The sequence below is a fragment of the Dermochelys coriacea genome, chromosome 3, assembly GCF_009764565.3.
Source record: "Dermochelys coriacea isolate rDerCor1 chromosome 3, rDerCor1.pri.v4, whole genome shotgun sequence".
NCBI lineage: Eukaryota > Metazoa > Chordata > Testudines > Dermochelyidae > Dermochelys > Dermochelys coriacea.
This window is the reverse complement of record NC_050070.1, coordinates 9,074,811-9,088,283: the sequence shown is the minus strand read 5'-3', so window position 1 is coordinate 9,088,283 and position 13,473 is coordinate 9,074,811. Positions and strand designations below refer to the sequence as shown.

The following is a 13,473-nucleotide window of genomic DNA, read 5'->3' as shown; positions in this document are numbered from 1 at the left end:
TTTCTTAAAGCTGCAGCTCATGTAGTGAGGTGAGTATATGAGAATATCGGGAAGGTTTCACCATTGGAAAAAGTAAGTTTCTGCTCTTGTGGTTGTGAGGAAAAAGCTTGCAAATATGAGAACTAAAGGCTCAGAAATCAGAAGTCAAATTGAGAGTGGCAGCAGTAGAATTCATGTGGCTATGATGTAGCCATAGTGGCATGTAGAATAGATGTTTGCTTGGAATGGTCCCTTGCAAGTCTTCTGCCTTCAGCAAGAGTCAATATAGAAGGGTTTTAGGCTTCTTAAATCCATCAGCATTATATTTTCCAAGAGTGATCATCCTCTTGCTTTGCGTCCTTTGATCTCAGCTCTATAAACCTTCTGTAAAGTGTACCACCTTCTGCACGTTGGACATAACCCCACCATTGCAGTTGTCTTGTTCTCAACTGATGCAAAACTGAAACTTGCTGGGATCATCAAAGTATCCCTTCATTTCTGACAAAATCAAACCAACGGATGTTAAGAATACACTGTAATTTTTGACATGGAAAACTGTTTAGTTTCCTCTCCTTGGCTGTTTTTAACAACTATATTTCTGCTCCGTATAACTTAGTTGTCATCAGTCCTGCATGGAACACTCGTATCTGAGTTGTCACACAGACATCCCGCCATCCAAAGATAGGCCTTTGAAGACACTGAAGTGCTATTGACACGAGACCAATCTGAACATCCTGCTGTCAACTGACTACCTAGATAGATAAAACTGTTTACCCATTTAGTGTCATTGCCATCTACATGCAGCGTTGGCCAGTCGTTCTTCTCCATTTTATAGGAGGGATGTTTTTGTTTTATCACCACTGATCTTAAGTCCCATAGATTCTACAGTTTTTCGCAGCTCTTCCAGCATTAGCTATAGTTGGTCAGTAGTCTTTCCAAGTAAGGCATTATCATCTGCATACTTGAGATCCTCTAAAGATGAATCTTTAAATTTCACACCTCTTACTTTGGCCACAAGCAGCTTTATCATCAGATAATCTATTAGAACATTTAAAAACATAGGTGAGAGAATGCATCCCTGGTGTACTTCTGGTTCTACTTAAAAAAACCAGTCTGTAATACAACTGTTGACCCTCACCCAGCTAAATGCTCCACAGCACAATTCCTCTACTGAGCACACTAAGTCCTCAGGCATCTCATACTGGTGTAGTGGTATCCACAGTAGTGATTGATGTACAGATCTTTGGGAGACCCTGCTATTTACCTCTCTCCACAATGAAATCTGACCATGTATTCCTACCCTTTGTTTCCTCTATTTTAACCTGTTGCTTGATCCCTGGTGAGGACCTTCCCTTTTATCACTGCCTACTTTGCTTAAGAGCCTTCGGTGAGGGACCTTGTCAAAAACTTTAATAAAGTCCAAGTGCACTAAATCCATTGGATCAGCCTTGCCCACATATTTGTTGATCCCCTGGAAGAATGATAATAGATTAGTAAGTCACGATTTCCCTTTACAAAAGCCTTGTTGACTTTTTCCCTAACATGTCGTGTTCATCTATTGTGTCTGATCATTCTGTTCTTTACTATAGCTTCAGCCAATTTTCCTGGTACCAGCGCTGAAGGTAATACTAAATTTTTACCAGTACAGGGGCTGGCCTCGGGCAGAAGGGACGGGGCTGGGGGTCAGCCTCCCCCAGACAGCCCATCCACGGTGGCGGGGCTCCGGCGTCGATTTAAAAGGGCCTGGGGCTCCTGCCGCCGCCACAGCCTGGAGCCCTGAGCTCTTTTAAATCGCCGGCCCCGGGGCAGCTGCCCCTTCTGCCTCCTTCCCATCAGTGGCCCAGGGAGTATGTGCAAAAGGGGCAATGACAGTAAAGTTCTGCCACAGCAGCACTTTAACGTCAGCCCCTTCCCCCCCACTCCGTCGGCAGTCCTGCAGGGGTCGGGGAATGGGGCAGTGACGTTAAAGCGCTGGCTGCGTACGGGCCAGTACCGGCTTCTTACCCACTTTCACCCCTGCCTGGTACTGAAGTAAGGTTTATGGGCCTGTGTGACAGTCTGTACCCTCAGGCACATCCACCCATCGGCATAGAGCATCTGTGCAGCTACATCAGTACAGCTATGCCGCTGTAGCGCTGCTAGTGTAGACTAGCTTTTAGGTGCTTAAGGGCCAGGTTTTTAAACGTATTTAGGTGTCGAAAGGTGCAGCTAGATGTACGCATCTTTACGCAGCTAAATATCTTAAAGCATCTGCCCCTAAGTGCCTTTTGAAAACGTTTGTGTCTGTAGCGTGTCTCTCAGATATAATGGGTTGGAGCCTCAGCTGCTGTAAATTGTCATAGCTCCATTGAAGTCAATGAGGTTTTGAGAATTTATACTAGCTGAGGATCTGCCCTATCATCACTGTTTTCCTTTTCCTTCTTCACTGTGAGCTTTGAGCACACACTTAGCGCTTTGAGCATGCTATTCATGGGAGGCTTTCCTCAAGAAAGGCTATTATTATTGCACATCAATGTACAATATAGCAGTGTGAGCAAGCCTATTTCTGGCCTTTTTTCAAATATGTACCTCACATCACACCACTCTTAGTACAGTCTGCTGTGTGATTTTTACATCAGAGTTGATCTGTATGTTACAATAGAATTATACTTCATGCTAATGACTGGGAGACCTGTTGAATGTTACTGAATTTTATGAATTAGTAAGTAATTGAATAATCACAATGTGTAAAAAACAAACAAACAAAAAACCACCCACACCTTAAACATAAGGCACTACAAAAAGAAATGTGTTGATTTATTTTCATAATTGTAATTTAGTCCAGCTATTTTATAGTTTACTGGTAAATGTCCAATACATAGTGTATTGCATAACAGTACTATCAGAGTCCAGTCTGCTATTGCACCTTTGCTGAGAAGTGGGGAAAGACAGTGTGTGTGTGAGAGAGAATTAAAGTGTGCAGATTATTGAGTTTTCACCGTAGTTCATGTTCTAATTATTAAGCCTGTAGAAAAGAGAGCACTGCTGAACACTGTGTGACCAAAAATGATTTCAAACAAAGTCAGTCACAATTAACAGCAGAATTCTGTTTTTCCCAGTTTTTTTCCTCTTAGTAACCTCTGAATATTGCAGTTTATCAAAGAGGAAAAGAAACTCTTAAGAAGCAATTGCTATTTGTTTTGGTTAAGCGTTATGCAGTTGCTCTGTCAAAAAGTCATTCTCATATCATCCTGTAAATCTCTTCATCAATTTCATTTGCAACTATATCGGAAACCTACTGACCGCTATTCCTACCTACATGCCTCTAGCTTTCATCCAGATCATACCACTCGATCTATTGTCTACAGCCAAGCTCTACGATATAACCGCATTTGCTCCAACCCCTCAGACAGAGACAAACACCTACAAGATCTCTATCATGCATTCCTACAACTACAATACCCACCTGCTGAAGTGAAGAAACAGATTGACAGAGCCAGAAGAGTACCCAGAAGTCACCTACTACAGGACAGGCCTAACAAAGAAAATAACAGAACGCCATTAGCCATCACCTTCAGCCCCCAACTAAAACCTCTCCAACGCATCATCAAGGATCTACAACCTATCCTGAAGGACGACCCATCACTCTCACAGATCTTGGGAGACAGGCCAGTCCTTGCTTACAGAAAGCCCCCCAATCTGAAGCAAATACTCACCAGCAACCACACACCACACAACAGAACCACTAACCCAGGAACCTATCCTTGCAACAAAGCCCGTTGCCAACTCTGTCCACATATCTATTCAGGGGATACCATCATAGGCCCTAATCACATCAGCCACACTATCAGAGGCTCGTTCACCTGCGCATCTACCAATGTGATATATGCCATCATGTGCCAGCAATGCCCCTCTGCCATGTACATTGGCCAAACTGGACAGTCTCTACGTAAAAGAATGAATGGACACAAATCAGACGTCAAGAATTATAACATTGAAAAACCAGTTGGAGAACACTTCAATCTCTCTGGTCACTCGATCACAGACCTAAGAGTGGCTATCCTTCAACAAAAAAGCTTCAAAAACAGACTCCGACGAGAGACTGCTGAATTGGAATTAATTTGCAAACTGGATACAATTAACTTAGGCTTGAATAGAGACTGGGAATGGATGAGTCATTACACAAAGTAAAACTATTTCCCCATGTTATTTCTCCCCCCCACCCCACCCCCCACTGTTCCTCTGATATTCTTGTTAACTGCTGGAATTAGCCTACCTTGCTTGTCACCATGAAAGGTTTTCCTCCTTTCCCCCCCCTGCTGCTGGTGATGGCTTATCTTAAGTGATCACTCTCCTTACAGTGTGTATGATAAACCCATTGTTTCATGTTCTCTGTGTGTCTATATAAATCTCTCCTCTGTTTTTTCCACCAAATGCATACGATGAAGTGAGCTGTGGCTCACGAAAGCTTATGCTCTAATAATTTTGTTAGTCTCTAAGGTGCCACAAGTACTCCTTTTCTATTTGCAACTCTGAGTCTTATTTTTACATAGTTGGCCAGAATGTCGGCCATCTGACAGTGGTGTAAACTGGGGAGGTGTTGTATAGCGTTTGTATTGCCTGCACTAAAGTTGGTGCTGGAATTGTTTTCTAACCTGTTGAAATATTTGTTCTTCTTATACGGAAAGGTCTATAAACGTTCATAACATTTTTTGAAAGATTTGTCTCTCATATATCAAACTTGAAAAGAAAGGATTTTGTTCCATTAAATCCCAGTTGGTAGGAAAAGCAGCTTGAGAGCTGGGTAAGTGAATTAACATGGGTTAAATTTACAATAGGAAGGAGTATGTGGGAGATGTCTATTCAGACTCTGTTAAGGAAATAATAGGATTAGTTCTTGTAGTGTCAATGCAGAAAATTTAAAATGCAGACTTCATGCTGACATGAAAACATTATATATTATTAGCTGGATCTTTGCGTGAAATCAAGGAGAATGACCATAAAGATGACTTTGCTTTGAGACAGTCTATTTGAATATTTTAAGGTGATACTTTTGAGTGCACACACAAAAGATGAGTTAAGTATGTTAAATAGCCCACTGATGATTCCCACCAGATGCTATTATTTGCAGTCAACATGATTTTGATTGGTGCAACATAACTGGTAAAATGTCTCATAACCTAAAAGAATGATGCATCAGTGTCAAACATTTTTGTTGTGTTTTTCTTAAAGCCAAATTTCATTGCTGTCCTCAGATGTTAGTACATGTAATGGAAATATTGGGCCAAAACCTACGTTATATCCATTGTAATATTTTTTGTTCAATGAAATTACACATTCGTCGTTCATATGTATGTACTGTAAATGTACAGACATTTTTGTTCATCCTTCAGGATAAAAATGTCTTCAACTCTTCGTATATAATGTGCATTAGTCCAGCTGCCAGATACAGAAAGCATTATTTTCAGTTTCATGTTTGTTTTATCATTTCATAATCATTCATATGTACCTTTATTTTTAGCTTAAGTGAAAGACATGAAGCATTAAGACTGAATTGAGGTTATTTTGAGATCATCCGATGTCCTGCTAGAAGTTCCTGTGACATATCATCGCCCTGAACAACTTCACACAGAATGGTAATGAAAAAAGATATAGGGCTTTTTGTTGTTCTTTCATTTCTGTGTCTTCATACTCCAATTCCTCCTCCATTAGAGAATTGGTCCTTATTACCATATAGGTTGTGTTTCGTAAACACAGTATTTTACTGTCCCATAACTCATCATTCTGTAACTTCCCCAATAGCAATCGCTGTTGGAACAGGAGGCGAGATAATGCAGCATTTTACCAGACAAAACAACTCGGTTAAGATTACTGGATGAAGTGTGTGTTTAAAACAGAGTTTACTGAATTTGTCTTGTAAATAACCAACAGATTTAGGCCTGTATTCAGGAAAACACTTAAGCACAAAAGTGTGCATTGGCACAAACTTTAGGACATGCTTATGTGCTTGTCTGAATTGGGACCTTAGTAATGAAGTAAATAAAGCTATTATTGCTCTTCAGATTGGTTTGTAACAAGCACACAAAAATATCTTCTTTGCTGCTTTGGGTGTTTGGTAAATTTAGTATTTATATGTGAACTTTTAAAAAGAAATAATATCACTTTAGGGTGAGAGTCTCATACAGCTAATGCTGCTGTCTGTCTTGAATTGCAACTAAACTAAGCTTTCTTTTAAATAGATCAGTGAGCATAAGTCTTACATTATTTCATACCATTTGAAATGCTGTCCTCAGAAATTAAATGTTCTTACGATCCTGGAAGACAGTAATATATAGTAGCGAATAGATCGTAATTCAGAGTGAATAAAAATTCCTGTAAAAATAGGAATTTCATGATGATTATGCTAAGTTTTATAAAAATATATATTTTACACGGAGTTTATTGTACATATCAGAGTACTGTATACTACGGATTACAGCACCATACTCTTTCCCCACTCTGGAATTCCACATGCCTGAAACACTACACTCTAGTCTTCCTTCTGTGTTTATTTCACTTCCATTATGGCTAATGGGAGTTAAGCACTTGGAACAGGAGGTGATTATCATCCATATAGATAGATAAATAGATAGATATATTTAATCCATTTTATGGTTTTGAAGTATAGTGATCTTTATATGTACTAAATTCTTTGTGCCTTTGCCAATGCTGACCATGTTTCCAGAATAAGGCCAGGAGTCTACACTCAAAAGCATACCGTGCAACTCAATAGGTTGGGGGCGGAGATCTTGTACCAACAGAGTTACATTGGTATAACACCTAGCATGGACACAGTTATATCATATAAAGGTGCCTTACACAAGTATAGTTATTCCCAGTTTCATATGGCAATAGTACAATGGGCTATGTCTACACATAACATGCTACAGCAGCACAGCTGCTTACTCCTGGGGGAATTCTGTGCCAAAAAATTTAAAATTCTGAGTACAATATTATAAAATTCTGAAAAATTCTGCATATTTTATTTGTCCAGATAACACAATATAATTACACTGGTTTCAATTATTTTGGTAATTTTATTTAAACTATAATACAGTGGATGGACAATGGGTTTGGGATTTGAGGAAATCCCCAAACTCCCTCTGTCTAATAGTAACATAGCTAGTGTTGATCCTTTTCTTGTAGTTATTAGTCAACAAATATATGCAGCTATATGCTCAGTGTTACATCATACACAACCGAAGAGTAAGTGAGGGCTGGGGACTCAAACTCACAATTTATATTGGCTACTGACCATCTCCAGAAAGGTCAGTAGCAAACAGTTCATGGAGCATATTTTGATAGGAAATTTTTTCAGTCCAAAAATTTAGACCAGTTCTAATCACTAAAGCACCATAAGCATTTATAAGGCCACACTGTCCTTTACAATAAGGCTCCTTTACACCATTCTGGCAATGTAAAGGAGCCTTACAATTTTTACAGCTGTTTTATACGCCTGGGGGAATTCACTAAGAACAATGGGAACAATTCACTAAGCAGGAAGGCTGCTACATTCTGCTCTCCCTGAGGGGACAGAGCCTGCCCCACGCCTCCCTCCTCAAAAACACCCCAAAGCCCTGCCCCACCACGTTGAACATGCTGCAATAGCGAGTGAGAGGGACAGTGTGCGTCTGACACACGCACGACTTCCCAGCCCCCCCTACCTTCCCGGTGATGATTTATGTCTCTACTGGCCGCTCTGGGTGCCCAAACCGACCTGTTTGGACTGCTGGGGAGGGGCATATGACCGCTCTTGTGGCTTCCCTTTGCTTCCCCGTCAGAAGTCATTTTTCTGCAGGGAAGCAAAAGAAATTGTGGGGGCCGTGAATTCTGCGCAAGCCCAGTGACGCATAATTCCCCCAGGGGTAACAGCTGCAGCACTGTACACATTCATTACAGCAACAGGAGGAGTTCTCCCATTGCCATAGATAATCCATCTGCCCAAGAGTGGTAGCTAGGTCGACGGAAAAATTCTACTACTACTTCACTCAGGAGGGTGGATTTTTTACACCCAAGTAACATAGTTGGGTCGACTTAACTTTTAAGTGTAAACCTGGCCTGGTATAAAGCGTCTTTATTCCAGTATAACTGTGTCCACACTAGGGGTTGTACTGCCTTAACTATACAGGTGTAGTTAAAGTGATACAACTTACTAGTGTTGACAAGGCCTTGTATGAGGGGAGATTTTCAAATGTACAGAGGGCAGTTAGCCATTCTGTTCCCATGCAAAGTCCATGGGAGCTGGCCTCCCAACTCTCCTTTGTGCTTTTGAAGATCTGTCCCATGATCCATATAGCAAAAGTACAATTCACTGTTAGCTACAAGTCTCAGAACCCTTTATAGCCACCTGCTTCAAAATTTATAATTAAGCCTATGTTTGGAAGCTTGTCCCAGCGCATCCCTGACCTTTGCCACAGATAATTTCATATGCAGGTACCAGTGTGGCTGGTATACCTGGACATATGTTATAAATACAGTTGGATATGTATCAATATTTATTTTAATCAAAAAGCATCTTCCAACATCCTAGAGTCACTGAAGACGCCCTGTGACTATCACTGTGGATTTTATCTTTTTGCTGAACAAAAGCTGTTCTCTCCATGAAAGCCTTAATTAAAAGACATCCCTGAACAGATTGGACCTTTGAGGGCCCGGGTTCCATATGGAAAGCACTACATCCTGACAACAAAAAGTCATCATGAGTTGTGACAAGAACTCAGGGACACTACTGCGGACCGTATGATTTTGCTGATGTCTGGTTAAGCAACCACAAATTATACATAGTTGGAACCAACAGCTGATTTCAAAATGCTGTTTTCAATCATCCGAAAACCCTAGGAGCTCCCTCTGTAGTGATAGTGTTTTTATTTAGCAGTCAAGTCCAGCAGCATTACAAAATAACTCCTTACGCTTCCTTCAGTTAGGACAGAGTCCTGGCCCCAGTGGAAAAATGGCAGTGGAAATGACTTCACTTGGGCTCTTTACCCTGCTGTGGGGATCAGTAGTCTGCACCTTTTCAGAGTCCTATTGGCAGGGGCACCACATGCTAGTGGATCGCAAAGCTGGACCCGGGCTCTACTACTGGAATTGTCACAGTCAAATCCCAAAGGAAAGTCTCAAAACCTACTCCCATTGATACCGACTGAGGACCTGGCCATTAGTGGCTCTAACACTTGAGCCCTTAGCTGAAATATCTAACTGTCATGTCTTCAGCGAACGGACACGTATACAATGGTCATTTTAGTTCCTTTCTGTAGAAATTCATTTTAAAAATGAATGTAAATGTAATGCCAAAACCCAGGGAGCATCTGTTCAAAGCCAAGAGTTCATTAGTTCCGTTTTGGAGAGGACGTATTTTAAACCGCTTCAGTAAAGTCCTGTAGTAAATGTCTGTGTCCTGAAGCAGTGACATAAGGGTACATTTTGTTGTTTCTGTTTTTCTGTAGGTTTGAAGCATTATGTTGATCTTTATTTTACAAGTTTAATTTTTTACTTACTGATGGTGCATTGATTCGTTAATGTTGGTCAAGTATCATTATTATTTATTTAATTCTTTTCTTTTCTTTTTTTTTTAGGTCTGAAAGGTTTTTATTTGGTGATGGCATGTTCAAGAACTTGGATCAATACATTGTATTTAATGTTAGGAGATGTTTTTAAGTTTTCATATTTATAAAAGTGACTTTCAATCTAGAGAATCCCAATGTGCTTTCAAACTATATATACATACTCACAGCGCTGTGCACAGATGCACAACAAATGCAGCCACCTCTGGGGTGGGGGAGCATCCAGGAGCTACCATGTTGACCTATCGGGGAGCTTTTGGTCAAGGACCCAGGGGCAAATTTGAGTCTTACTAGTTGTGCCATGCGATGTAACAGTCATCCAGAGCAGATGGGACCTTTTTTTTCTTTTTTTTTAACATACCATCCCAAAAACACACAGTAAATGGCCTGGTTCATAGTTTATCTATCTCAGAAACAGGAAGAGCCGAGTCACCTGTGCCCTGCACCAGTTTAGTATGAGGTCCAGGTTTAGCAAAAGTTCCGGTATGATTTGTGTGAAATTAAAGAAAAAAGAAGCTCATGTTCCAATCCCTACAAGCCCAGGCCAGGTTAGGATGTGTAGGGGCTCTATACTCACTCGCAGCAGTAAAGTCAGGCACTAAAAGCTTTAGGTGGAATTCCAGCCGGGTGGAAGTCAATGGGAGTTTTGCCATTGATTTCAGTGGGGTAGGATTTCATGCCTCCAGCCCACAAGCTTTTAAGCACATTGCACTTTAACCTCACATTTAAGACCATCCCTATTCAGCAAAGCACTGAGGGTGTGTCTGCACTGCAGTCCTGGGGCGTGATTGCAGTTTGTGTAGACAGACCCAAACTAACTTTAATTTAGGTACCAGATCAGGGAACCCACAGTAGCATGAACTTCAGTGTGGGCTTTACAAGCCTGCCTGGCTAATTACTCTGGCAGCTAGCAGAAGCCCACACCACGCTTTAATTCTCCTAGTTGTACTTGAATATCGCTTAGGTGTGTCTGCGCATGCTGCAATCAGACTTGGTAATTGCAGTGTAGACATAGGCTTTTTAAAAGGAAAGTTGCTTAAAAAGGGTATTAAAGTCTACTTTGATATTTGTGAGTTTTGTTCAGCTGTATATAAGAAATGTATACAGTCTGCTGCCACATAGCCCAGCCGAGGTGCAAACTACTATGAGATTCTGAAGGGACAGATTTTCATTGCTGAGGCTTATAAAAAGGACAGCTCAATTAAAAGCAGAAGTTGCACCCTTGTAGGTTTGGGTTGGGTATCTAAGTTCAGAAATCTCAGCAGAAGCTTCATCAGCCTAAAGATAGAAATGACCTTGTATCCCTTTCTGCTAGTGTATCTGTTTGAGGTCTTTGTGTCATCCGGTTTTACAGGTCTCCAGTGATTGGGCTTCTACAACTTCCCTCAGGAGACTAGTCTGTCATCTAGCTCCCTGTTCAGAGTTTTACGTGATGTTCAGACGCAATTTTCAATTCCATGATTCATCCCATTTCTTCTTGTATCAATATAAATAATGCCTCTTCTTCGTTAGTGTTTATGGCTTTCAGAGACATGTAGGCTGTTACGGCGTTCATGCCCTTAGTGTGGATTCAGCCAAGCTATACATCATTAAGCTCCAATCCTGCAAACACTTGTGTGCATTACTTTCTATGCATGTGTAGCCCATTGAACTGTTGAGTGGGACCATGCATGCGCGAAGTCACTCACGTGCATAAGTGTTTGCGGTATCCGCTAGTGAGTCCAGCAATACCCAGGATCAAGGAAAGAGAAAAGTGATGTTTGAGTTTCCCGTGCAGCAACAGAACGTTTAAATTGTCAGTCCTGAGCCTTTTCAAATGCACAATGGCTTTTCTAGTCCGATTGAGTTTGTAAAACCATTTTTTGTTAATAAACCTACATTTTGGGCCTTAAAGTATTTGTCTGTGATCCTTTGACATGCTTTTGATGGATGTTAAGCGCTGACAAAGAGCTCAGAGCTGCACATACTACGGGCTCAGTCTGGTAAGGAGCTATGTGCTCTGACCACAGTTCAGCTTGACCACATGCTCAGTTTTAAGCATCTGAGTTCTACTCAGGGATTTAAATTGAGCATGTACTTAGCTGGATTGGAGCCAGCGTGCTCAATACCTTGTAGAACTCCTGTCTGTTAAGGGATACTTATGATCCCTATAGCTGCAATATCTGAGCACATCACAAGCATTAATGAACTTATCCTCATATAGCCCTTTATGGTAAAGAAGTACTATTATCCTCATTTTAGAGATGGGGAATTGAGGCACAGAGAGACTAAGTGATTTGTCCAAGAGCACACAAGAAGTCTGTGGCAGATCCAAGACTAGAATTCAGGTCTCCTAAGTCCCAGTTCAATGCCTTAAACACAAGACAATCCTCCTTTCCTACAAGAAACAAACACGCAATTCCCATATTGAGAATATTGCAATATTTTTTAAAGGGTGGCAGACAGTACTATAATTAAGGTTGAGTACAGTAGATAGTGTATCTATTAAACTGTTTACATTATCAAAAGATTTGATATGGTCCTTACCAGGAGGACTTACTATATTGCCATAAATCAGCACATCAATACCCGTTATTTTAGAAGGACTGGTGAATTTCAGGCATTTTTGAACAGCGTGGAAGACTCATCCTAATATGTTCTTTAGTGTAGTATATTGTTCATCTTCATTTTCAGAACAGTGTTCCTTAAATAAAATACTTCTGCACTTGATCAAAGGGAATAAATGTAATCAGAAAATCAGCCGCTCATGACAATTCCATGCATATGTTACGTGTCATCTCCCATGAAAGAGAGGCACTTTAAGAAACAGCCTCATCTATTTTAGCCTGTGATTGGGCAGGTTTTTCTATGTCATTTTGCTCATCTAAAGGTACCTTGAAAGAACTGAGGCATTTTGAAGTGAATTACAGAACTGTGAAGATTGCAAGACTGACTGAATGGCTTACCTTGGAAATGGTATTTCTTGAAGATTACTGTAGATACTGCGTAGGACACTGTGTATGTACTCCCAATAAATAACCTACCTGACTGACATTCTTAAAACAAAAATTCGGATACATGAGCTGGGCTAGTTTATTTTAAATGTTTGGCTTATTTTTTTACACTTGTCCTTATTTTTAAGTAAAGTTTTTTGGCCCTTTGGGTATTACATGCTTTTGTAATCTTTCCATAATTACATTTACAAATCTGCTTTTGAGCTGCTGATATATTAAATCTTGCAAACTGAATCCCTTTATGTGTTAACCTACATTTGTATGTTGTCTTCATTCCTTTTGGCTGTAATTATCCAAGCTCTCATACCAGGATTAATCCAAAAGCCGCTGAATTATGCTTGTCATTTTTTTTTCCTTTCTCTGTAGCAAACTTTCTCTTCTTTATAAACAGGCTTGGCAGAATTTAATGCCAGTGTTTTATAATTTCAATGGATAATATTGATGACTTTTTTCTATTTTTATCCATTTAAAATTTTTAGCTATGCAAAATTATGAGTTGTAAGCATTTTTAATGTAAACGTTCGCAATTGCAGGAAATTCTGGGCGTTGTGGCAGACAGTGAGGTGGTCACACACTAATTATTTAATGCCAGTAGACATTGAGACTCGAAAAATTAAAGCTTTATACCAAAAAACAATTTGTATATTTTGATAAAGTAAATGTCCTTATCAAACTCTAAACATTCTCACTCAGCATTTTTCTTACTTTGTCTGTTGGTACATTTTGATAATCGTCGATGGAAATATGTTTTCATTAGTTTGCGTGTCTATGGTGAAATCAATGTTTATGGACATTTGCAGATAAAAAAACAAATCCTTCCCAGCTTCTGTTGAGAGCAGAGTTCCTTTCTGAAACGACTTCCCATGAAGCAATTTTAACTGTTACCCCTCAGAAGTGATGCTCAGCTGTAACAGCAAAGG

General features: G+C 40.2%; 1 protein-coding gene across 1 annotated transcript in view; it reads left to right on the top strand.

Annotated features, from left to right (window-relative positions):
- LOC122459169 (XK-related protein 6-like) overlaps positions 1-13,233 on the top strand; it is a 105,662-nt gene extending 92,429 nt beyond the window's left edge. Inside the window, exons 2-3 of the mRNA XM_043510089.1 lie at positions 5,480-5,594; positions 9,573-13,233. Coding sequence (XP_043366024.1) covers positions 5,480-5,516 — 37 coding nt within the window. The 3' untranslated portion in view covers positions 5,517-5,594; positions 9,573-13,233. The remainder of the gene's footprint in view (positions 1-5,479; positions 5,595-9,572) is intronic.
- The last annotated feature ends 240 nt before the right edge of the window (positions 13,234-13,473 follow it).